The 24795-nt window shown below is 47.4% G+C and overlaps 1 protein-coding gene and 1 long non-coding RNA gene across 4 annotated transcripts in view; one reads left to right on the top strand and one right to left on the bottom strand.

Annotated features, from left to right (window-relative positions):
* Positions 1 to 24795, top strand: part of KAZN (kazrin, periplakin interacting protein) — a 204418-nt gene that overhangs the window by 93045 nt on the left and 86578 nt on the right. Inside the window, exons 1-2 of one of the 2 annotated variants that reach the window (XM_032131607.1) lie at positions 23765 to 23865; positions 24359 to 24536. In XM_032131607.1, coding sequence (XP_031987498.1) covers positions 23800 to 23865; positions 24359 to 24536 — 244 coding nt within the window. In that variant the 5' untranslated portion in view covers positions 23765 to 23799. Of the gene's footprint in view, positions 1 to 23764; positions 23866 to 24358; positions 24537 to 24795 lie in introns of those variants that run through there. The other variant, XM_032131606.1, reaches the window with a different exon arrangement.
* On the bottom strand, positions 19675 to 24426 carry LOC116454701. 2 transcript variants are annotated; one of them, XR_004244171.1, is made up of 3 exons: positions 22576 to 23726; positions 20943 to 21075; positions 19675 to 20276 (listed from the first exon to the last, which is right to left on the bottom strand). It is a non-coding gene; the product is annotated as an uncharacterized LOC116454701 (long non-coding RNA). The 2 variants fall into 2 exon arrangements; XR_004244172.1 differs by lacking the exon at positions 22576 to 23726 and adding an exon at positions 24325 to 24426 and having other exon boundaries at positions 19883 to 20276.

Here is a 24795-nt window from a genome sequence, read left to right as displayed (position 1 = left end):
GAACAGATAGAGGCCAAGAGAGATTTGCATGCTGGATTCAAAAAGCAGATAAAAAACACTAGCAGAGAAATGAAATTAAATGTAGAAGAATTGAGGGGAGAGATTTATACACCTCTCATTAGAAAATGAGCACTAAAGTAAGATATTCTGGGCAAGTAAGTTCAGGTACATTTAACAGCAGCTTCATGGAGTGGTTCATGGAACTCATGGATCCCAGTGACTGTCCAGGCTGTGGGACAGAAGGGTGGCCTTGTGGGTTCACCAAGTGGAGTTACCAAGGAAATCACAGTTAATGATTGAAGAGCTGGCTCTGAAAATCCTGCTTGTGTTTCCTCACCCCTCCAGCCCAGCCCCTAGAAGAGAAGGAACCAGTCTACTTCTCCTCAGCCCCAGAGGTCAGCTCACACCAGGGTAATCTCATCTTTCTGGGCTTGGGTGCCCGCTGGCAGAGCCCCCCATTTCTCCTATCTTTCACAGGTAGGAGTGAGGACGTGTCTCCAGGCCAATGAAAGTGCCTGTGTGCCACCCCCTTCTGCACATGCCGGGTGTACAGCCCAGGAGGGAGCAGGAAAGCAAACCTGTTTTCCCTTTTTCTCCATCTCCTGCTGCTCTCCCCATCCCTAACTGAGATCTGCTGAAGGAGATGCAGAGGCAGTTTGGGGGAGGTGGGTAGAGATGGTTTTCATTAATATGACTGTTGAAGGTTCCTTGTGTTCTGCCTAATCCTTTGTTTGCCCTCGTTCAGTATCAACTGTGAACACAAGCCATCAGTTTAATTAGCGGGAAATAGGCCAGAGCAGCAACACAGAGCATGGTGGAGCTTCTCCTCCTCGCTCTGATCAGATCACTCCCATCTGGAGCTGCATTTTGAACTTTGGAGAAAGTGATGGGAGATGAGATAAAGTGCAGTTCTTCTATTTGATGCCACTTTTAGTTTCCCCTGCAAAGCTGCAGCACTAGAAGGCTTTAACTTGGGCACAGCTGGGGACGTGGGGAAGTTCATGATCGTTCCCCTCTGCTGGAATTTTATTCTGCAGGATATACCCCAGGAATATATTGCTGCAGTAAAGGAAAAAGGCTTGGGAGCCAAGAAAGGGATGGGAGCAGTTCAGAATTTCCCTTTATGGCCCCCTGATTTTGGAGTGGAAGGAAAAAACAGGGAAAGGGGGTGATGAATCCATGCCCAATGCACTGCTCCTTCTGCTGCCTTGATGTGTAAATAACAGATAAAGGTACTGGACAGAGTTTTCCTGAGAAAAAGAAACTTTCAAAGCCTGTGGTGTTTGGCTTTGATAACCATTCTTTAGCCTATACCCAGAGTGTCCAGCACCACAGTGTCTCGTCAGCTTTAGCCCAAGGTGTGATTCTGTGATCAAAGCACAGCCTTTAACCAGCCTGTAGCAGCGAGTTGTTTCTCAGCATCTCTTTCCAGTAACACTGTCCTCTCTTAGAGTAGGTTTGTGATTCCATCCATCCTTGCAGTAGGAAATAACCCAGGTCAAATCAAGGCATGCCTTTGCCCCCCTGCATCCTCACCAGCGAATGACCTGTAAATCTCTTCTAAGACAAGTTTTCTCCTTTTCATCTGTCCTATAGTTTAAAATCACTTCGTAATGAAACTTTTTAGGACTTCAGTTCATCATCATGATCTTTTGTTAAAGGACCCTAACAAACCCCCTCCTGATTGCCCCAGCACCTACTGACTCTGAACCATGGGAGATTCAATCCAATAGGGAAAAAGAAAGATTAAAAAATATCCCCAAAGGTGTGTGTGTTAGAGCTCACTTGTGGGTCCCTTCCAACTCAGAATATTCTGTGATCTGGAAATAAAGATTAAATATTTCAACCTCTGCAGCTGTAATTTTTTTCCCAAGTAAATCATTTGGCCAAGCACACGTTCCTGGATCTGCTCTGGCACAGAAAGCACGTGGGAAGATGCTGCATCCAGGCAGCTCACGTGGATGGAGAAGGGTTTGTACCATGAAATCCCACTCTCTTTCAGAAACTGCTCAAATGCCATTACAGACAGCACGCAATTAGTGCTCTGACTCTGAGCTGTTTGGGTGTAGCAGGATAATTCCCAGTTGCCAACTTTCTTCTCCATTTCCAGGCTGACTTTCAGCATCTCTTTGTTTCGTGCAGCACGACTTTCTGAGTAATAGAAGATGATTTACTGGATGTCACATCTAAGCTTTGATGAGCTCTAAGGTGAATCTTCAATAAATTAAATGTTTTTCAGGAGCACAAATCTACATGCAAAGCTAAACAACCAAAACCACCCTGGGTTTTGCTGCCTGCCAAGCTCTTGACTTCCAGAATGTCAGTTCCTCAGCAAAAAGATTTGCACTACACAGTAACGAGCTTAGTTGTTGCTTAGATATCCAGAAATGTTTATAATAGTTAATATGTTTATTTTTAATATTTATACTTATAAATATGCAATCTTTATTATTTAAAATATTTATATTGTTATTATTTATTGTTCTATATAGAATTTATCATGGTTATTTAATATAATAAACAATATTAAACATGATTTTCCCAGGGTTGCCTGTCCCTCTTGGAGACACCCAGGAGTGACATTTTGCTCCTTACACCCAGTGTGGCTTCAGCATCTGCCCACTGGTTTTTGGTATCTCCCTTTTCCTGTGAAAGTCCCTGTATTCCATTCGCTTCTTGGTCTTCCTGGTTTGAATTGAACAGATTAAATAATTTGAAGTTTCGATGACTCTTGAGTAAGATTTGCAGGATCAAGCCTCAAATATCCTCTCTCTTCCTTCCCAACATATCCGTGCTGGGCTCTGTGTGGGAGATATTCATGGAATCACTGAACAGTTTGGGTTGAAAGGGACTTTCAGGACGCTGCAGTTCCAATCCCCAGTTCTGGGTGGGTTAACAGGGCGGCAAATTAAAATAAAGGAATTGATGTGCTGTGTCCATGTCGAAGGATCAGCCTCTTCCTCTCTGTGCTTGCACATACAGATTAGGTGTGTTACAATAAATCAATGGCCTCAATTCCTACGGAGGCACTGGAGGAATGGCAGGACTGCAGGGATGGATAAAGCTGAGGTTTTATCGCTCTTTCATCAGTAAACATTGCAAATGATCGATTAGACAGGGAAATGTTCAGGAAAGCTTTTGATTATCAGCTTGTCAGGTTCTTCAGCCTCTCTGAACCACACTGGGGCTGCCAGGGATGCTCCAGCTGGGAGCATCTCATCCCTTAGCATGGTCCGAGGGCTTCCATCCCTTCACCATCCCCTGTGCCAAGGGTGGGGCGTTTCCCTCCTTCCATCCATTCTCGGGTACACTGCAATTATTGAAATCAAACAACTCGAAAATATCTCAGCAAACAGCACCGATTTGGAATTAATCACAGTTTTAATTTGACAGCAAGCGATCCCACTCCGCTCGCTGCCACGTCTCTTCTCCCCTCCCACCCACAGAGCCGCTGCAGGGTGTCTGAGGGAAATGAGACGTGCAGCCTGCCCTGCCTGGTAAAAGCCTATTTAAGTGATCAGCCATAGACTTGGTTGGAAAATTAGGCAGTAAAACAGGTTTTCTAGAAAATGAGATTGCCTCTGGCACTGGTAAATCCATTCAGAGATTCACGGAAGTCGGGTGGATATGGTGACATTTGGGAGGCAATAGGTATTTTTCTTTCTTAATAATTCTGATATGGAGGGACTATAAATTAAGTAGTTTTCATAGGCAGGACCTGATTCTGCTCTTGCTGTCATTTCCTACCTGTTTTGGTCTCAGTGATTTCATAGGTTTTAATACTGGGAGAGAAAGCCTGGATGTATTTTCTGAAGTAACACTAAAATCCAAGCATCTTTCCTGCTTGCTGGTAGGGTCCATGCACATGGAGAGTGACTGGCTCTGCTCCATCAAAAGCCTGATGTTTTTATGAGAGGAAAAAGAAAAAATGAGTGTTTTACCCAGGCCAGGGCGTGGCAAGGGTGATGCTTTTGGCCTCAGACATCTTTGGGGAAGGATCCTTATCCCAGCAGCACGTTTAAGACCGCTGGGATGGGTCTCAATGCAGGCTGGCTGGTTTACCCCAACACTAATTTCTCTGAATGAAGTGAGATGGGAGATCTGTGCAATGTGTCGTTTTGGTAAATTAAGCGTTACAAATGCTGCTGCCACCCTTCCCCCCTCGCATATGTTCCCGCTTTTCCCAGTATTAAAAAAACAAATAGTCTGCAGAGCAAAACTCCTGAATCTTGTTGCCTCATCCACTGCTTCCCAGCCCAGGAGAATTCTTGTGTTGCAGATACCACTGGATGCTGTTGGTCCTGGTGGTACAGGATGGGATCATAATAACAAGATTCTGCTTGTTTGTGCCTCGTCCTTGCTAGATTTGCTTTTACATATTGCTGTGTTCCAAGAGGAAGAAACAAACAAATGCAGAGCTTTTCCCCAGGGCTGCAACAACAGTTGGGAGGATTTGGATTACTGTTGTCTGGGATTAAGTGTCTGGTGTGGGCTTGAAGAGATGAACCCCAGCAGTGGCAGAGGACATGGCTCCGGTGGCCTTCTGGCCCTTGGGTGTAGAAGGGGGTGAGTCTGGGAAAAGCAGGGTATTTCTATTCCTTTCATCCACTATCTTATTTGGGATTAGAAATGAAGAAAGGTAAAGAGGTTCTTGAGACTGGAGAAGAGATGGCTTGAGGGAGGCCTTAGAGCCCCTTTCGGCGCCTAACGGGGCTCCAAGAGAGCTGGAGAGACAGGACACAGGGAATGGCTTCCCACTGCCAGAGGGCAGGGTTAGATGGGATATTGGGAAGGAATTCCTGGCTGGGAGGGTAGGGGGGCCCTGGCACAGGGTGCCCAGAGAAGCTGTGGCTGCCCCTGGATCCCTGAAAATGTCACAGGCCAGGCTGGACATTGGGGCTTGGAGCAGCCTGGGACAGTGGAAGGTGTGCCTGCACATGGCAGGGAGCGGAACTGGATGATCCTTAAGTTCTCCTCCAGCCCAAACCATTCTGTGATTCTGTGACTTTCCAAGGGTGCCAAGCCAGGCCTCGGGCAGGGAGGAGAGGAAATGGTGCACAGCTGGCAGGATCAGAGCAAAGGACCTTTCTGGGTATGAGGTGGCTGCAGAGGAGTGTGAAAGGCAGCCCAAGGCTCCCACCTTGCACAGGGGGAAAAGCAATTCCTTCAGGGATTACCCTCAGCTTGCTCTGCATTACCCACTGGCAAATCCAGAGGAGCTTCAGCTGAGAGCAGGCTTGGCATCCCTAATGCTCCCAGGGAGGATTGATGCTCCAACAAACCCGTCAGAGCACATGACCTGACTTTTGGGAAGTACTGAAGTGTCTTTGGCTTCAAGCTCAATCCAGGGGAGCTGCGGGTGTTTGCATCCCTGGATCTGACAGAGGGAGACGTGCTGGCTCCCTGTGCTGCCCAGCTTCCAGAGATATTAAGAGGCTGCTGTTAAGCAAACTGCTCCAGCATCATCCTTGGGACGTGTGCCAAGGTTCAGCCTGGTGCAGTCTGAAAAGGGAAGATAGAGAACCTGGGAAACGGAGATCCATCACGGAAGCACTGACAGTTGCTTAACTGAAATATTTTCAAGCCCTGATGGCAGGATAATTTTGTATATCTGACTTTATTTTTAGAGTTTGATTGATAGTCTCAAAGAGGGAAGAGGAGAGCTGGAATTTTCTTCCAAAGGAGTCTGCAAGCCCAGGTTTCCTGTTGTGCCATGTTACAGTAACTTTCAACACGATTCTTGTTTCCGATTAAAATAATTTGCCATATTTCTGCAGCCTGCAGGAGGTTGAAGCGGTTTATGCAATGCAAAATGCAATAAATGTTTCGGAAGGCAGGGAAAAATATTTAACAAATCTGGAGTCGAGTCCCATCTCTCTTAATTTGGCTAAACAAGGCGGTAGATAAGGCTTTTGCTTTTGGAGAGCAGGGATTTCAATTACTTGCAGGAAGTTTGCAAATTAAGAAGAAGGAGGTTAACAATGAAAATAATTTCCTTAGGTTTGGAGCTCTGCAACGTGATTTAGAAGTGATTAAAATGATAAGCAACTCCATAGTCCTTGCCAGCGCCTGTGCACTCCAGTTATTTATGGCAGCGGGTGCTGGGGAGCAGCACTCTGTCCTCTCCCAGCAGCTGGTTGCTGCTGTTTTGGTGCCTCATGTAGCATGAAGGAGCTGTTGGTTCCCATTAGGATTTTGGCCAGGGCCCATGCAAGCAGAGAGAATATTTTAAAAGGAGAATATTTGGAGGTAAAGGCTGCAGGAGTAAGGCATCAGCCTGGGGGAGCAGGTCTGACCTCTTGCCAACCCAGTGCTCTGCAGGGGCAGGAGAGACACGGAGCAGCTCCGGGTTGGGGATAGGATATAGGGAGGCAAAGATAAGAGGCCTGGAGGCAGATAATGCCGGAGTTATTTTTCCTATAGCACATCTTCATCCCAACCTCTCACCATTCCTGATGTTTTGTTCTGGGTTGTCCCAATCTCCTTGCAGGTTCCTCATGTCCAGTGGCAGAAGTGGGTGGCAGAGATCAAGCCAAGAGAAGCAGGGATCTTACCTCCAGCTGTGTATCTAAAAGCAGGTTTATTTACTTTTTCTTGGGTGCCACTGGGCCTAAGGACCCACCTCTGCCTGTGGTGTCACCCAGGCACAGGAGGGGGGCAGCCAAAAACAGGCTCATCCCCATCCAGGTTCTGAGGAGGTGCCATCTGCAACTCTTCCAGAGCCTCCTGGACTCATCTGGACATATCCAACACTTTGGTCTTTCCAAGGAAAAACTAAAGGCATAAGATGTCAGAGGTGACTGTGTTACCAACCTTCTTGCTTTAGTACAAGCTCAGCCCAGGTAGAGCTGCTGATACAAAAGAGTCTCTGGAGGGGCTTGATCCAAGCCTAGATCCAACCAGGGAGTTCATATTGTATTTAATCTGATAAAGAGGCTAAAATAAGTCTCAAGTATTGTTCCAAAAAGCTAAACATGAGCCATCCTATTTAAGAAAAAATCACCCAAAAAATAATCAGTATTTACATTGAAATGGAAATGGGGTGATTATACAAATGCTACAGGGATGGGGTACTTGAGGAAAGTGGCTTGTTAGAACCCAAAGCCCAGGTTAGTCTACATTTGGTTCCTCTGGATGCTCCCAGCAGCTTTTTACAGGGATGAGGCAGTCCAAAGGGGGTTGGGGGGTCCAACAGCTGCCCTTGACCCACTGTATTGACATCTCCAGCAGCAGCAGCAGGATTTTTAGGCATCACGTTTGTGCATAAAGCCCAGGGATAGAAAGCTCACTGCCAAATTAAATAAAGTTACCAGTGTTTTCAGTGTTGTTTTTTTATTTTCTGTTCTGTTTTTTCTCACTCTCTCATTAGGCAGCAGCTATTCTGTGGCCACTTTCATTCTCTTCCCATCAGTTGGCTGCATTGATAATCAATCTTTTGAAGCACAGGGTCTTTCCCAGGTTTGAATTCTTTGAATTTTATTAAATAAATGTGCATTTGTGTAGAATGGAAACTTTGCTCCTTATCAGGATCATCTGTCTTGGTGAAATGACTTGGAACAGCTGTTCCATGAAGCAAAATCTGATAGAAACACAGGGACTGGATATAAACACAAACATTAGTCACTATGGAAACTAAAGTTACTGCAAGATGCCTCCAAAAAGCTGTGTTTCTATATGTTTCTCATCCTAACCAAATATTCCCAGGGGATTTTGCCAGTCACTTCATTTAAAGCCGTCTGGGAATGTTCTGCTTGCGTGCATATGGATCACTTGGGAGCAGCACCACAGCTTTGGGTACCACAGAGCTCTGCTGTCAGAATTGATGGGTTATTGATTTATCCCAATTCCTGGAGGCTGCCGAAGGACAAACCAGCATTTAAAAGTATCAAAAGGCAGAGCCAAATCCAGGGACCTGTGGAAATGAGAGCTCGAGGTTTCGGCTGTGGGTTTAACCCACTTCCAGATCCATATCCCATCCCAGCAGGTATCTCTGTGGTATGGAGGGTCTGTGCTGGGCTGTAATCTGGATAATCAGGGGGCTTTGCTCCTCCATCTGCCAGTCCTGTGACTTCTCCCTGCATTTAAAAAACATATTGATGAAGGAAGAAGCTCCATCCCCTGCCAGAAGGGCTGCAATTAAAAACCAGTTTCTCTGTTGACAGAGGAGCTGCATCTTTAGACAACCCTTGGAGACTGTAAAAATAAATGTAATTGCTGGATGAGACTGGCACCTTGCAGAGATGAGGCAGCACAGGCAGAAAACGAAGTTTGCAAGGTACAGAAATCACCAGCACAAAGGCAAAAATGGGTCTGTTTGAAGGGAACAACTTGTGCAGCCACTCACCAGTGTCACGTGCAATGGCCCCCGGGTTGTGCAGCATCTGTACACAGCCCTAAACCCTCTGCAAAGGAGACATTGCCCCTCTTTCTTAGGCCTTCACCTCCTTTTTGTAGGAGTTTGAAGAAAACCCTTGGTCTCCATAGCAACTGCTGGCTCCATGGCACGTGTGGCTTCCCACGGCACATGCGGGGACTGGGGACCTTCAAATCAGGGTGTGGGGCTCAGCTCCCGAACAGAAACAGCAGCGGAGGCCCTGACTGCTCTCACCCCTCAAGCCCTGCACTCTGGGCAGCCAGAGGGATGCACTTGACTGGCACCTTTTTTACCTTTTGTTGACGAAGTGGCAAAGGTTTGGGTGCCTGTAGGGAGCAGAGATGCAACTTCTCATCATTAATGCACGTTATGCACCCAATCCCCATCCTCAGGCCGTTGCCATCCTTCCCCATTTGTCTGTCTTGGGCAAGATGGGGAAATTGAAAGGATGGTCAGGCATTAGAACCGGCTGCCCAGGGAAGTGGTGGAGTCACCATCCCTTAAAGTGTTCAAAAATGAGTGGATGTGGTGCTTGGGGACAAGGTTCAGTGGTGCACAAGGCAGTGCTGGGTCAGTGGTGGAACTTGATGATCTTAGAGGGCTTTCCCCACCTAAATGATTCCACAATGATTGTTAGTTGCTGAATTCCTCCAGTGGAGCTGGGAACACATCACAAAGAGCAGTGGGTCAGGCAGGCACCATGTGTGAAGGTCTTGTCTCTCCCTTGACCAGCAGCTGCTGCCAAAATGCAATTCCCATTGGAAATTTAGATGTTGGGGATTTTTCTCCCCCTGTATCTTTCTTCATAATTTTTTTATCACTCATTAGATTTACCCAAAATCCCCTTTTAAAAGGAACCCTTCCTCCACTGATCACCCACACAATTTAGCGGCACTTGAGTGAACAGAAAACCCGAGAAGCAAAACAATCCCAAGCTGGCTGAATAGCCAGTTCCTGCTGAATCCGGCGAGATTTGGGTATCTGATTCATTCAGACTCCTCCTCCTCTTGCAAATCCCAGCCTGGCTGTTCCTGTAAGCCTATCCCATGCCAGACTGAGCCGACTTTGCAGGCACTGGGCTCAGAATAAATTATCCTGGCTTGTCAGCTCCTTCCCCCCTCTCCTTGCAGAGATTCATCATTGCTGGAGAGAGGGGCGTGCAGTGCTGGTATGACCACGGTGGGTTTGGCTGAGGGGATCATGCCTTTACACCCACAGCAGACATTTGGAGTAAATAATAAATAGTCCCACAAAGTCAGACCCTGTTAGCAGCAGCAGCAGCAGCAGCAGCAGCAGCCGAGTGGCTCCGACACCAGGAACCGGGAGCACAGGGGGAGGAGGTTTGGGCCATTCAGCCTTTCCAAGGATTGATTCACAGAATCAGAACAGGTTTGGTTGGAAGGGACCTCAGAGACCATCTGGTTCCAGCCCCTACCCTGTGCCAGCCCAGGGACATGCTTCCTGCATAACTAAATGCATTCTCTGTGTTTTAGGATGCACGAGGCTGTGGGGACACCGCGTGCATCTCCCCTCCAGCCGGCAGCAGCAGCGGGGTGGGATGGGCTGGGAATTCTGCTCCATTTGCTTTGCCTTCTCTCTGCATTTACTGGCCCTTGGTACTCCCAAATATCTTCATTTACAAAACAAAAAAAGATTAAGCTGCGAGTGTAATAATAATTACTGTATTATCAAGGATAAGGGTAATTATTTTAAAAATGGGATCTTATTCATTTACCTCCGGTTTTTGGAGTTGTATTAAATCCCCAGGGCCCAGCTGAGCCAAGCGCTGCAGTGCCTATTTCAGCGCATCCCTAAGGGCATGTGCCTGCAGTGAGCTTCCAGGTAGGATCGAAGGTAATGAGAGAGAGGAGAGAAACATCCCCTGGTATATCAAAGTAGAAGAAAACCCCATGGGAAAGGGAATTTTTCCAAGAAAATGGTTTCATAGTCATGGCTCGTGACCAGCATGGTGGTTGGACTGACTGGGGGCTTCTGAGTGTTTAATCCCGGGGTTTATAATGATGGATTCAGGTTGGACAGTAGGCAGCTTCCCCAAATCCAGCATAATTGGGTCTTTAATCTGCTCAAGAGATTCCTGAGCTGGATACCAACGCTATCTCCTCCTTTGGATGACGGATGGTACAAAAAGAAAAAGGAGGACAAAAAGAGGCACATGACATGAATTTATTTGCGTCTTCCAACAGTAATCCAGTCATTCTACCCGGGAAATGCCTGTCCAGCTTAATGCCCCTTTATGCAATGTTTTTTCATGATGCCCAAGAGTTTGTTTATTTATTTATCTACAGATTTCTTTTGCTGGGGTGGAAAATGAGGGGCAGAAAATGCCATTCCAATTTTTTTTATTCAACTTTATTATGATTTATTTTGTAAGCAGTGGTTTGGCTGGGGGTTGTCTGAGCCCCTGGGAGGTGGGAAAATGCCAGGTCCTGAAGCCCCAGCTCTGCTGCTGCAGAGATCTATTGGAGCAAGTCCCAACAGCTCCAAAGCAATTCCATTTCCTACAGCAAGAAATGGAAGTTGTTGCGGTGGGCACTTCCATCCCACCTTTATAACAGCCAAGACTCCAGCTCCATCCTCAAATGCCCCTGAAGCCCAGGCAGAAAACTGCATGTAGCATTTTGCCTCTTTCGCATAAATTTCATCTGGAAAAGCAGAATTGTGAGGATTTTGGAATGGGTGCCTTTTTTCAGCTTCACTTGCTAAAAACGATCCTGTTGCTCCGAGTAATTACACAATAAATTTGTGAGAGGGGTATAAAGCCGTAAAAGCAGTGGTAATGGTTTGCAATTTAATAGCTGAATTGTAAATGAATTCTCCTATAGCAGCTTTAATGCAGCAGGCTGCTACAATTAAGAGAACATTCTTTGGGGTGCCTTTAATTTTTTGTTGTTGTTGTGAACTTCAGTGCCATTAATTCCCTGGTTTAAAGAAACCAAATCGTTAACCACTTCAAGCTGTAAAAGTCAGCTTTGACTTCCTCAGCAGCCAACAAAATTTTGTCTTGGAAAAAGTGTTTTTACCCCATTTGGTTCTTGCATTTTCTTATAGTAGTGAGTGTGGGGTTGCACCATGTCTTGAACTTATGCTGTTCATCCTCTTTTCATCATCATTCATCTTGCTTCTGTGGCATGTGACATCTGCCATTGGGGTGGAAAGACTTGGCCCTGCAGGGAGACCCTGCTCACAGCATTTAGGATCTCTTTTTAATTTAATATTTGCTAAGGGATTATATAACTGGGGTATGTGTGTATAGCAGTGCTCTGTGTGCTCCCCCTCTCCAGCCTTGGGGCTCTCTGGGCACAGGGAGTCCCTATTTTGCTCCCTCTGTGAGGATGCTCCATGCAGCAACAGAGCCCTGCTATCCCCCTGTGCAAGAGCTCATCCCCATCCACAGTGCCCGTTCCTTCCTCTTCCCCTTTCCAACCCTCTGGCTTTCAAATGTCATTCCCAAGCAGTTCAAGCTTTTAGAAATAATCTTCCTGGAGTGGGTGCCCCCAGCACTGCCCCTTCCCACAGTGGTGCCAGCAACAGCTCTTGGTTTGCCTCATCAGGCTCCTCTTCTCTTTCCCCCATTCCCTAACTACATCTTTCCACTTCCATACCAGCATCCCCTCGGTGGCCTGTGTTTGAAGGAAATGCCATGAAATCTAGTATCTGATCTTGGAAGCATCTTTGGGGCAAATGAAATTGTTGATAATTATTGATGGTGTGTAATTATGTTGCCAATACCACCTGCTGTCTCCATAAAGGAGCAGGGAACTGGTGCACCAGGGTGTGTTACAAATGCAAATTGACACAGGCAACCCTAATCTGACTATGGTGGGTGATAATTAAAAGGCACAGTTGTGTGTAAGAAGCTGATGGAGACCTGAACCTGCTCCAAGGGCTGGCTCCAAATCCCCTCCTCCTATCACTGAATCCAGGTTAAGGGGAATGTGTGCATGTCCTAATGCAATTTTCTCTCCTGTGCATCCTTATTGTCATAACCTGAGCCTCTGTTTCAGGGTCTTTTTCATTTACCAGCCCTTAGCAGTTGGCTGTTTGTGCTACAGTCCGTGGGTGCAATGTGTAGATTCCTGCCTTCTGGTAAGCAACACCTGCCCAACTCCCAGCAGGGGTTTGACCTTGAAGTTACTCCTCCATAACCATAAAAAATTTGGTCCCTCATTGTGTTCCAGGCTGAGGCAGGTAACAGAGAAAAATGATTTAGTGAGGATTGGTCTGGAAGTGTGGTCAGTCAGTGCTGGATCAAGCAGGGGTAGCCTGGCCTTGCTGTGGGGCATAGATTCATGGGGTGCTAAGTGACCAAGCGAAACAGGGTCTCCCTGTTGGAGAAACTGCAGCCTATCTCTCCCAAAAAGCCCAGAGGTACCTTTGGATGAGCTGGGAGCAACATTGCCCTGCACAGCTGCCACAGAGGGATGGGAAGGTGTTAACTGGTCTACTGAGCAGGGATGGGATTCCTGCTTCGGGGCCATGGAATCTGCCGGGGGAGGCAGTGGCCGTGGGTGCAGCTTCTGGAGCATTTAGATATGCAAATGGGGAGCAGGGGAAGGGAACGAGAGAATATAAGGATCCATTGTAAAGCCTAAAGGCACTGCTGGAATCTGAGCTCGGAGCGAGGGATGGAGTCTGTGCCAGAGGACTGCAGGCAGTAAAAAAAGCTTCAAAACGATGTTCCTGATGAACTTTAAATCCCTGACTCCATTTCAAGTACCCTGTGTGAACACACCCACATGAGGTGGTGCCATTCAGTGGATCCACTGCAAGTTTCTTAATGTGCTAAGAAAAATTAAGAGAAACTTTCTTGATTTTTCAGCCACTTCTTGCTGTTGACCTTGAAATTTGCCACCTGCCACATCAACCAGCCTGGTGAAACCTGTCCCACCTGTGTGTTTGCTAGGGATGGATGCAATTCCTGCAGCCTGGGACAGTGAACAGCACCCAGCATAGGAGCATCGCCGCCTTTTTATCTAACAAGTGCTTCAACAATATAAATATTTAAGTACAATAAACAATTATGATCAAGTTTCTTGGGTGACTGCACACAGCAAGTGAATTTGAAATTCATTTCCCATGGGTATTGAGGCTTCACATTCACTTTCTGTGGATGTTCATGCTAATAAAACTTCATTGCACAGAAAGAGAACACAAGAGGGATGCAAATATGACAAGGGCAAATTTGCTTAAGAGTTCAAATGAATATTCACAAACTTTTTATTATTTTTAAGTATTCATTCCTATTTGCTATAAAAAGATTATTTTATCTTTACTCTCCAAGCTCAGTGAAGCATGTTTGAGGTATAACGTGTATTTCCTTGTACTAATGGAAAGTTTTGTTACCAGCAAGTAAGGAGTGCTTTCAAAACGTGCTTTATCTTCAGGAAATGTCACTACTGAACCCACGTGAGTTACCAGCATCCTAATTAACATCTGTATTTCAACACATCTTGCACCCTATGGCTAGGATCTCCCTGGTTTTTCCCTCCTTTAAAGCTGCAGATCTCAGATCCAGATCCTGACACCATTATTTTCCCCTGATTTTCCTTGCTCATCTTTCATCTCGCGCTGCCCTCGGTTAAGAGGATGGTGGAGATGCTTTTCCTTCACGCAAACTGAGGTCCCCTTTGGAAGGACTTGGGGGTCACCGTGGCTCCATTTTGCCTGAAGCAAAGGGAGCACAGTTTTGACATCTTCATTTGATTTCTGTCCTGGAATTGAAAGGAATGCAAATTAGTAATAATGAATATTTTCATTAAAAGTGTCTAGACATTACATCTGAGAACAGGATAACGATGCTTCTGCTTTATATAAAAAAGTCTGAAGTAGAGCCAAGATGATTTTTTTTTTTTTGTCAGAAAAGATAACATTTATTTTTTTAAAAAAAGTAATTTAGTGTAAGTGAAATTAGGGTAATTGCTAATTATGTTACTGCAAACGAGGCAGATCCTTATCTTGAGTCAAGCTGGTCTGGTGCAGATTATGAACCGTTACTTTTGTGAAGTGGCATCAGAAGGCGAAAAACATCCACAAAACAGTCCTAAGTAATTTCTTGTGCTTATCAAGACCCTTTGGATAGCGAGGGGTGTGATGTATGAGGGATGGAGCATCACTCCCTCTCATTGCAGGTCTAGCCTTAAATTTAGTCTGGAAACATAAATGTGGGTGTTAAAATAGATATCATGGGTTTAATCACAGAATCCCAGAATGGTTTGGGTTGGAAGGGATCCTGAAGCTCATTTCATTCCACCCCCTGCCATGGGCAGGGACACCTTCCATTAGCCCAGGGTGCTCCAAGCCCCGTCCAACCTGGCCTTGGACACTGCCAGGGATCCAGGGGCACCCTGTGCCAGGGCCTCCCCACCCTCCCAGGGAAGAATTTCTACCCAATACCTTCCAGAGAGATAGAAAGATATCTTTACCCCTTTTCCATTTGTCTTCTGCTGTGTCAGAGCAAGCCCCCCTCCCCACACCTCAGCTCACATCTCCATCAGGTTTGAGGCCCCAGGTTTTTCCAGGCTTATTGTCCCACCCTGGGCCTCCAGCACTGTGACAAATGGCACTTAACACCCAACAAAACTTCATCCCAGGGTGCTCAATGGAACAGGTTTTATTCTCCATATGTACTGGAAGGAAGTTAATAATACAAAACCCACCCTGGAGACAAGTACTGAAGAATGAAGTCAGGAACCTTATAGGATAAACATATTATCCTCATACAAGCTGCAGTATGTGGGTATTGGAAAAATTAAATGCACTTGAATAGCTTTGCAGATATATATCTCTGTCTCCATAAAACCTACTGACAGTGAGCAAACACAAGAGCTTGGCAGTCGTCCTGCTTGGTTTAATTGCCTTTGGTGGCTTTTATATCCATCACCTTCTTAAAATCCCTGTGTCAACAATCCTGGCATCTTCTTGTCCTGAAGACTTTGGGGTGACAGATGTGCTGGTACCCACAGAACCTCTTGCACCCACATGAGCCTCCCAACGTACTTAAATTTTTCTGAGGAATCCATCCAGCTGTGCTTTTTAAAAATTATTATTTATTTAGCCTTTGTGGGAGGGTGACGGGGGAATTACATATCTGCCCTGGCTTTCTCTGAGACCACTCATAGTGGTCCCTCTCCCCATCCTTCCCTGTGAGGGTGGGCACGCAGGCCCTGGCACAGGGTGCCCAGAGAAGCTGTGGCTGCCCCATCCCTGGCAGTGTCCAAGGCCAGGTTGGATGGGGCTTGGAGCAGCCTGGGATAGTGGAAGATGTCCCTGCCCATGGCAGGAGGTGGAACGAGATGGTCTTTAAGATCCTTTTAAAGGACTTTAAGGTCCCTCCAGCACAAACCACTCTATAAGAACATCAGCTTTTCCTTGGATACCTCTTGCTCCACCAAGCCATCATTTGAAGGCATCTCCCCGTTCTCTGGAGGAAACTTCCCCACTTTCATGAAAAGCTATTAATACAAATAATACTAATATTAATAAGTCTTACCTGCATTAGCAGAAGATAATGCTTCAATCCTTCTCTCTAGGAGGACTGAGCTCCTCCTGGCATTCCAGCTGATGACCAGTGCGATCCATCTGGGACCACAGATCGCTCCCAGTAGCAGCTGGGAGTCAGCCGCAGGGACTTGGGTCTGGCTGTGGCAGCTCACAGCTGATCAGCCTTATCTACGAGTTTTCCCCAAAGTGAAGGAAGTGATCAGGAAGCTGTGGCAGCCTTGGGATTCCCCCCAGCCATGGCTGGAGAGTGATCCTGCAGGCTGGGAGGTGGCTGGGAGGGAAGCCTGGCTGCATGGCCCTTCCCTGGGGCAAAAAGTAGAAAACGCAGGAATAATGGGAACCATTTGAGATTATTTTAACTGTCAGATATCCGAAGCAAAGTAAAATGCCCAAATGAGTTGACAGCAGCTCAATTTGATCCCTGCCATGAACTGACTTAGAGCCTGAATTTTTCAAAGGCTGATAATCGCCTTGGAATTGATTTTGTACCAAGATACTTTATCACACTAGTGTATTTGGTGTGGTTTGATGGGGGTTTTTTAGAAGTAATCTATGTCAAAGCTAAACAGACTTTATTAGAAGACACATGTTCCCTGCCCTTCTCTGGCTGGGTGTTCCTTTAGGGTAAACCATGGTGAGATGATGGAATTGTTCCTGACTTAACTGGAAAGCCTCGCTCTGTTTCATGGGTTGCAGGTGCCCTCTCCCACTGCACCTTGGTCACACCCTGTTCCAGCCCATCTGCTCCTCAGTTTCCCCATCCTCTGAAATGATACCTGCAGTATTCTCCTACCTAACCCAAGAAAAAGAACACTTGTGAATTATCTGATGTAGAGGGATTTCTCTCAATCCTGGAAAAGTGCTACTTTTCACAGAGTAGCTGACTCCAGCCAACCTGTGTTACAAACCCTTGAAGAAATGGATACCAGTACACTCCAAGCCCCAAATTCACAGAATCAAAGAATCCATACTGACACCTTAAAACATGACTGTAATTAAAGTAATATGTATATGTAGAAATATAACGTCATTTTTCAGCTGCCTTCTCAATGCTGAAACTTTATCTAGGTGTATTTTTAGGTCTTTCACAGGTTAGTGGGGAATGTAATTATAGGTTTGTAATCTCATGCAATACAGGATTAGTCCAACCTGCTGGTAGTATCTTGAATAAAAACAGGGAAAAGGGGAGAAAAAGGCTAGTTTTATTGTTCCACACTCCCTAGCACATTCTGCTGTTGTGAAAGGGACTGGTTTGGCAGCGGAGTGATCCCCAAACCAGGCGTGACCCAGGGTTGGTGCCATGGACAAAACAAGGGAGGGTGATGGCACTTACAGCAGAATGTGAGTTCCTTCATCTGAAATGAAAAGTGAAGGACTAAATTAAGTTTTACTCTTGTCTGGATTGGGCTGTTTGGTCCCTGAAACACCTGTGGGAATTTTGTGGATGCTCATGTGCTCCCTGCGTGCTGGGTGCCAGTGGAGGACAGTGTGCTGTTGCATGTCAAACCCCTTCTCCATTACCATCTGGAGTTCTCCATTTCTGCATTTATTTTAGGATTATTTTAGAGGCCTGAACCACCCTTGAGATCTTGTCTCTCACTTACTTTACAAAATGATAATTAAAAAACCACATTTCTCTGGAGCACCTTCCATTCCCAGGATGCTCCAGCTGACCCTTCCCATGTGTTCTGCCCTGCAGCCCCTGTTTCCAGTTTTGTTTTCTGGGAAGGGAGCAAAGGGCTGCTCTTCCACTGGTTCTGCCGGTGGTGTTTATTGCCACAGCTGAAACAGATGGGTGCAAATATTTATTTCTGCCTCCTGCCCAAATTAGGACAGTGATCTTACCTGTAATCCATCAGGCGAAAGCATCTGGAGGGTCATGAAAATGCAAAGGCATCTGAGCTTCACCGTGCCTCTGCTAATGTCAAATCTTCATCGGAATTCACTTCCCAGGACAAAGGAGCTGTCAGATGAATGCTGATGCTCCATTAATGACAGGGTAGGGTGACCCACCCCGGCGTGTCATCATTGTTGCTGAGGGAAACACAGAGGCAAACCCATAATCACTTTTCCTGCATCTGTCCCACTAACACCTGATTTAAGTATATATTTGTCTGCTGATTGATCACAGGATTTCTTTCACAGCACCTATTATCCTACTGAGTGCTTCACATTCTCCCTATTCACTGAAGTTTTCACACGATCCTCATCAGTGTCAGAACACGCGGTAAATAGGGGCTGCGAGGCCAATGTCTCTGCAGGCTCCCCATTCTTCCCTTCCCAAGAGGACAGAGGGTGTCTTGGAGTAAGTCAGCAGGACCTGATCTCCCAAATCACCTCAGCAGTTCTGAAAAAGCCCAACCACATCTTTGCTCCCTAATTTGTGATGGAGAAAGGAGGGGGAAATGGCATTTCATACAGACTTCATCTGAAATGACAGGACAAGGGGGAATGGCTTCCCACTGCCAGAGGGCAGGGTTAGACTGGATATGAGGAGGAAATGGATGGCTGTGAGGGTGAGGAGGCCCTGGCACAGGTTTCCCAGAGAAGCTGTGGCTGCCCCTGGATCCCTGGAATTGTCCAAGGCCAGGTTGGACAGGGCTTGGAGTACCCTGGGCTAATGGAAGGTGTCCCTGCCCATGGCAGGGGTGGAACGAGATGGTCCTTAGGGTCTCTTCCAGCCCAAACCATCCTTTGACTCTGTAGGAACTGCTCCTGGGTGGGGATTTCTGGGGTGGAGATCACCATAAATCAGAGGTATTTTGCAGGAAAGCAAAATGATCACAGCACACCATCACTACTGTCTCTACGTGCCATGAAAGGGAGAACTTCATGCATAGTTTGCAGTGGAGAATGCGTGAAAACAGGAGGGTGAACCAGAGTTAATTTTTTGTCAAGGTTTGTAGATTGACTGGTGAGGTGAGGGTGGGGTCATCTTGGAAACGGCTCCAGCACATCAACCCTGCTTGAACATGTGAGTGTTAATGGCTTAATTCACCCTTCAGTTGCACAGACCAACCCCAGCCAGGTGGGAGATGCACAACAATTTATCTCTCTCACACAGTACATCACCGGGGAGAACCCCCCCCAAACTTGCACTGAATCCAAACGGTTTTATGTTTAGCAGAGACCCTGAACCTCCTGGGTAACCTGCCCTCGATAAGAAAGCAGAACCCCAAAAAATGTTTGAAGTTTTGGGTCCACTGCAGCGGGAGCTCATCACTGAGGCCGATACCTGCTCATGCAGAGCTGGCTGCTGACGTCTTCCCAATAAACATTTAAACACAGGCCGAGCACATACAGATTCAGGGACTGCTGTAATTCATTAAACAAATGTTGGGTTTAATAGCCCCGCGTCCAAAGCTGGTGCCATGGGTGCGCTCAGCTGTGAAATATGCCGTGGAAGTCATTCGTTTGCAAAGGGGTCTAGAAATCTGCTTCCTATTAACGTAAAATGGGTTTACTGCAGAAAAATCTCTGGGATCACATTTTTCTCTCAATTATCCCTTCTCAGTGGGATTCCTCGAGGTTTGCGCCGGGTAACTGAGATGTGTCTAAGCTGGGGGGTTTGGAGCTGAGGTTTGTTTTGATCCATTAAGCTTGTATCTCGCCGCAGTGATGTAATTCCCCCGGTCTGAGACACTTTATAAACATTAATGGGTTTGTTTTCATGGTCCCCAGGGACGCGCAGCACAGGAAGGTCGCCAGGACCATTTTACCCGCACAGATCGAGAGATGGGGAAATGTGGCATTGCAGCATCACGGGGAGAAACAGAATATTCACTCAAATTTTTAATCTGTCCATCCTTAGTTCTGTTTAATTCAGTTTTAATAACTTATAAGTTAATAACTTTTACGTTAACAAGTTATTACAGCAGTGCCACATCAGCAAGGTTTGCATTAAGATGCTGCTGTATATCCCAGCCGAGGAAGGAAAGAGTTGGTGCTCTGTATTTTATGAGTGAGAAGGGGATGAAACACAGTTATAAATACACAAATTATATTGTGACCTTTGCAGAGGGGAAAAAATTTGTAGATATTAACAACCATTGTAACTTTGATGGGAATTACTTAGTGGAGATGTGCTGGAAGAGACTGTGGAACATGGGCCACGCTGTGCTTTTCCTGGGGATTGCTGCTGGAGTTGCTGGTCTCTTGGACTGGATTTTCTTGGTGATAAATGGCCATACAGATGCCTCTGGTGATATTTGGAAGGGGCCAGTTGGAAGCTGGCCCTACAGTATGCCAGGGCAGAGCAAACCTGAGGCACGGATCAAAAATCCCGCTTTGGAGATCTTTTTCCCATCACAGAAGGTCCATTTTCGAGTATGTGCTGAACAAAGCTGGTGATACTCACAGTCCTTTCAGCTGGGAATTGTTCCTGCAAACAGAGATACATGCAGCAGATGAGAAATTAATGTAAATATACAGACAGAAGGCAATTTTTTTGGAGGAAGTGAGGCAGAGGCAGATAAAAAGCGATCAGCAGAATTTACATAAGCTTCCCCATCACAGAGGTCATCATTCTGCAGGATGACACATGGAAATTCATTTTTATTAAATTCTGGATGATTATTTAATTGGAAAAAGAAGGATTTAATTGAATCAAGTCAAAGGGCCCTATTAGATTACGTTCAACCTTAACACAGAAGGCTTTTCCCATTTAGTTAAACTGGTTCCTTTGCATATTGTACATATTAAACTATAAAAAGTGGTAATCTGAATAGCAAATTAAAGGGTTTGGAAGGCCTGAATGGTACTCATGTGCTTCTCAGCCCTTTTTCATCTTCTAAATCTTCTCATATTCCCTTTACTGCACTCCTTAGGTTGCAACAAGAGCAAAAATGAAGGGTAGAACTCTCAAATCTTCCTCCATCCATGTTTATTCCATTGATGTACTCTTGAGGAACAGCCTGCCTGGATGTGATGACACTATTAGAACATGCTGCCCAAAACTGAGGGTGTTTTCCAGGTTTTCAAGGCTCCCCTTGCAGCACCTGAACAGATGCTGCAGTGTAGTAAGTTTGAATGAAGATTTGTGACTTACTGGCATCGACTCAGGTTTCCTTTGTGTCCTTAGGAAATATTCCCAATCTCTTTATGCCTCATCTACACGGCCAGGGACTCCCATCCCCTGGGGACACAGACTCCCTGCAGAGCTGCCAACCTCCTGGTAAAAGCTGGAAGAAAAAAAATTTTTAAAAAATCATCAAAGCAATTTTGGGAAAAAATATGTTTCTAATTTTGGGACTTTAATTTCCATTTTTTCTTAATTTAAAACTAGTGGGAGAAAGAGAATGAGGCACAATTCATTTCCTAAAGTTTCATTTCATCCCAATTTTGAGGTTTCCAGCAAAGGTTTGGCCTTCTGACAGGGAGCTGGTACAACCCAGCTGGGCTGGGAATGCCCCATCCTTGTGCCTTTTCCTCTGGCTGATATTGCTGGATTGCTGTGACACTCTGTGTTCCTTCCAGGTGGAAGCTCAGAGAAATCAAATTCTGCTCTGAGAGATCGAAATCAATTTTAATGGATCCAGCTGTTCTCCAGTAAGGATAGGAGGAGGCATGGGAAAAGGGAGAAAATTTCCAGGACATATTCAGGGGATTTCAGGGGGACTTGAAAGTAGTAAGGAAAGTTTTTAAAGCGAGGTTTTTAATTTACCCGTGAGGCCACAACCAACTCTAGGACACATTTTCTAAATAATCATGTGCTAATGTAGAAATTCTCTTAGTCAGTAAATTTTTAAAAATCCAGCTCTGACAGTGCAGCAACTCAACCAGTCTATTATTAAGGTTAGATTGAGTAAGAAACATCATCTGGAATTTGCCTCAGCAGCTAAATATGTTCTTGGAAGGTTCAAATCAGCTTTAACCTGATTTTTAAATGATAAAAGTAATGTGCCAGTACTTTAAAGCCAAGTCCCTTTTTGCTGAAGCTTTACTTTTTTTCAAGTGCAATGAGTAAGTTTTGCATATACGGTATTGGGATTGCACGCTCAGGTTATCTGGTTACATACATAATTCTCTCATTTGCAAACACAGTTTGCAGCACATACTCATGCAAATTAGGTATGAAACTGGGCATTTATCTTGATTAGAATTCAGTTTCTTTAAATACTTAAAGAACTTTATCTCATTTGGGGATAGCTGCGGAGATGATGGAGAAAGAATTTCAAAAATTGCTCTTATTCTCCTTGCGGATTTTTTGTTGGCCCTCTGGGAATTCATTCAGGAAAACAGACCTTTCCACTGATACTCTGAGTGCCCTGGCCCAGCACCTAGGTTGGGTTGCAGACACTGCTGGAAGCCCTCAGTCAGAAATAACTGTCCCTTGCAAAAGCCACTGTACCATTTCACTGAATAAATGCTAAATTTTCTCTGTTTTACAATATCCAGATGGATTGATCCAGGGGGATGTAAGGCCTGGATGCCACTTGACAAGGACTCAATCCTTTTGACTCTTGGAGAGCTGGTTGTCCTCAGGATCCAGATCAGACCTGAGGTTTCAGGGGATCTAGGCTGCTCTTGTTTATGTTTTTCAGCAGACTGACACAGCAGATTTACCCCATTTCTGTCCCCACAAGCTGCCTGGGGACTCTGCACACCAAACCCTCTGCTCCTGCAGAGCCCCATCCCTGCAGTTCCTGGATGTGTGGGATGGTGATGTGCTCCTGCTTTACCTCATCTCAAGCCTCTCCTGGAGCCATCCCTCCAGGTCTCAGGAACAGGAGCCCTTTTTTATCCTTTTTACTGCATTTTGAATTCGGGCTCTGCAGTGCCAGTGGTGCTGCAGAAGGATACCCTGAAGTTCAGTGAACTGCTCCAAATTCTCAGCTTGTTCAGCCAAAAGCCTGAATTTAGGCAAATATCAGAGGGTTTAGCAAACTGTGCAGGGCTGTTTCTCCCCTTTCCTTATGGCTCATGATTTTCTCTGACTTTCCCCTTAGCAAGAGTCCTTGTTCACCGTCCCGGCTCCTCGCTGTGCTTCCCACACCCACTCCCGTTTCTGTGAGGCTCCCACCCCACTGCCATGGGGGCTCCTGCCCAGTTCCTAAACCCATTTGTGAACTTTTCCAGGTACGGGTGGCTCAGGTGACAACTCACAGCACGGCTGCCTGCAGGTTTGGGATGTAGAGATGGATTGGGGAGGTACAGCCACATGGGCCATGGTCTCCAAAGCATCCCTATCTATGGGGCTTGGAACAGCCTGGTGTAGTGGAAGGTGTCCCTGCCCATGTCAGGGGATTGGAATGAGACTGTCTTTAAGGTCTTTTCCAACGCAAATCACTCTGTGATTCTATAATTTCACTTCAGTGAGGATGAAGCCATCTGCACAGCTGCCACGGGCAGGGTGGCAGCTCTGCAGGCTTGCTGCAGCCCTGGCAAACACACAAGTGGATCCCTCTGAGGGATGGATAAGACACAGGGAAACATCGGCGCTCCCTCTAGCAGTCGCCAGCGAATGGATGATACCAATAATTCTCGATTTTTCACCCTGGGTTCATGCCACGCGAACCGCCAGTGTAAGAGCTCTCGCACTAGTACTGCTGCAGTGGTGACAGCGCTCAGGTGGCTCTTTCCCTCCGCCCCAAAATCTTTCCAGGGGGATTTTTGGAGCCCATTTTCCTCCACCTGCTGCAGGCAGCTGCTGGGCACGGCCACTCTCAGGGTGAACCTGAACGCAGTTAGCAGAACGGCTCTTCATTAGTGGCATTTCGAGCTCACCGCGGGCACTGCAGCATCCTCGCAGCACCCCTGAACTTCCCGGGGGGCTGGGGGGGGGGTGGGTCTCGCTCTCAGCGCGGCGCGGGCGCCGCAGGGTCCCCCGTGCCCCCGCCTCGCACGGGAGGGACCCGCCCCGCCCCGCCCGCCGCAGCCGCGCACCCACCGCGCACCCACCGCGGATGCCCTCGGCCGAGCCGCGATCGCCTCCGTCGCGGCCCTGCCCGGGCTGCCGGGGGGGGCAACAGGTAGGGGGTACCCCCACCCCCCCGCACAACCTGTTCCCCCTGGTACTCCGTCTGCACAGACCCCCGCTTTCCTTTGCACACTCCCTTGCAGAACCCCTCTCCCCTTTTCGCTCCCCTTGCACAGCCCCCTCCCCTCCGCACACTCCCTTGCATAGCCCCTTCCCCCTTTGTCCCCCTTGCAAAGCCCCACTCCCTTTGCACCCCCTTGCACACATCCCCTTCCCCTGTACACCTCCCGCTCTCACAGTCCCCCTCCCCTCTGCACCCCCTTGCACAGATCTCCCTCCCCTTTGTCCCCCCTCGCAGAGCCCCCCCTCTCACCTCCCCAGCCCCCTCCCCTCGCACCGCCCCCTCGCGCCGCCCACTCCCCTCTCGCTGCTCCCCTTCAAGCAGCCCCTTGCCCCCCCTTGCCCAGCACAGCCCCCTGCCCGTCCCCCCCCCCGCCGCTCCCTCTCTCACCTCTCTCTCTCCTCCTCTTCCTCCCTCCCCCCAGGCCAAAATCCTGCACATGATGGACGACAACAAGCAGCTGGCGCTGCGCATCGACGGGGCGCTGCAGGCGGCGGGCCAGGAGGTGACGGCGCTGCGCGCCGAGCTGGCGGCCACCGGCCGGCGCCTGGCCGAGCTGGGCAGCGACCCGGCCATGGAGCACGGCCCGCACGGCGCGCAAGGTGGGTCCCGCCGCGGGCAGGGGGCGAGGGGGGTCAGGGCAGCGAGGGGGGTCCCTCCCGGCCGCCGCCTCCGCTCGGTGTTATTGTTCATTGTTTATTTTTGGGGGTGCCCGGCTCGTCCCGTCGGGCCGTGGTTGCGGGTTCCCCGCTGGGTTCGGAGCCGGGTTGTTCCCTGCTGCGGCTGCTGCCGGCGCCTCGCTCGGCTCCAGCAGCCCCGGCACGAGGAGGGACCCCCCCGCCCCAAATACTCACTGCCCCC

Source organism: Corvus moneduloides, chromosome 22 (assembly GCF_009650955.1).
Source record: "Corvus moneduloides isolate bCorMon1 chromosome 22, bCorMon1.pri, whole genome shotgun sequence".
Classification (NCBI taxonomy): domain Eukaryota; kingdom Metazoa; phylum Chordata; class Aves; order Passeriformes; family Corvidae; genus Corvus; species Corvus moneduloides.
Note: the sequence above shows the minus strand (reverse complement) of the source record. Positions and strands in the feature narration are given on the sequence as shown.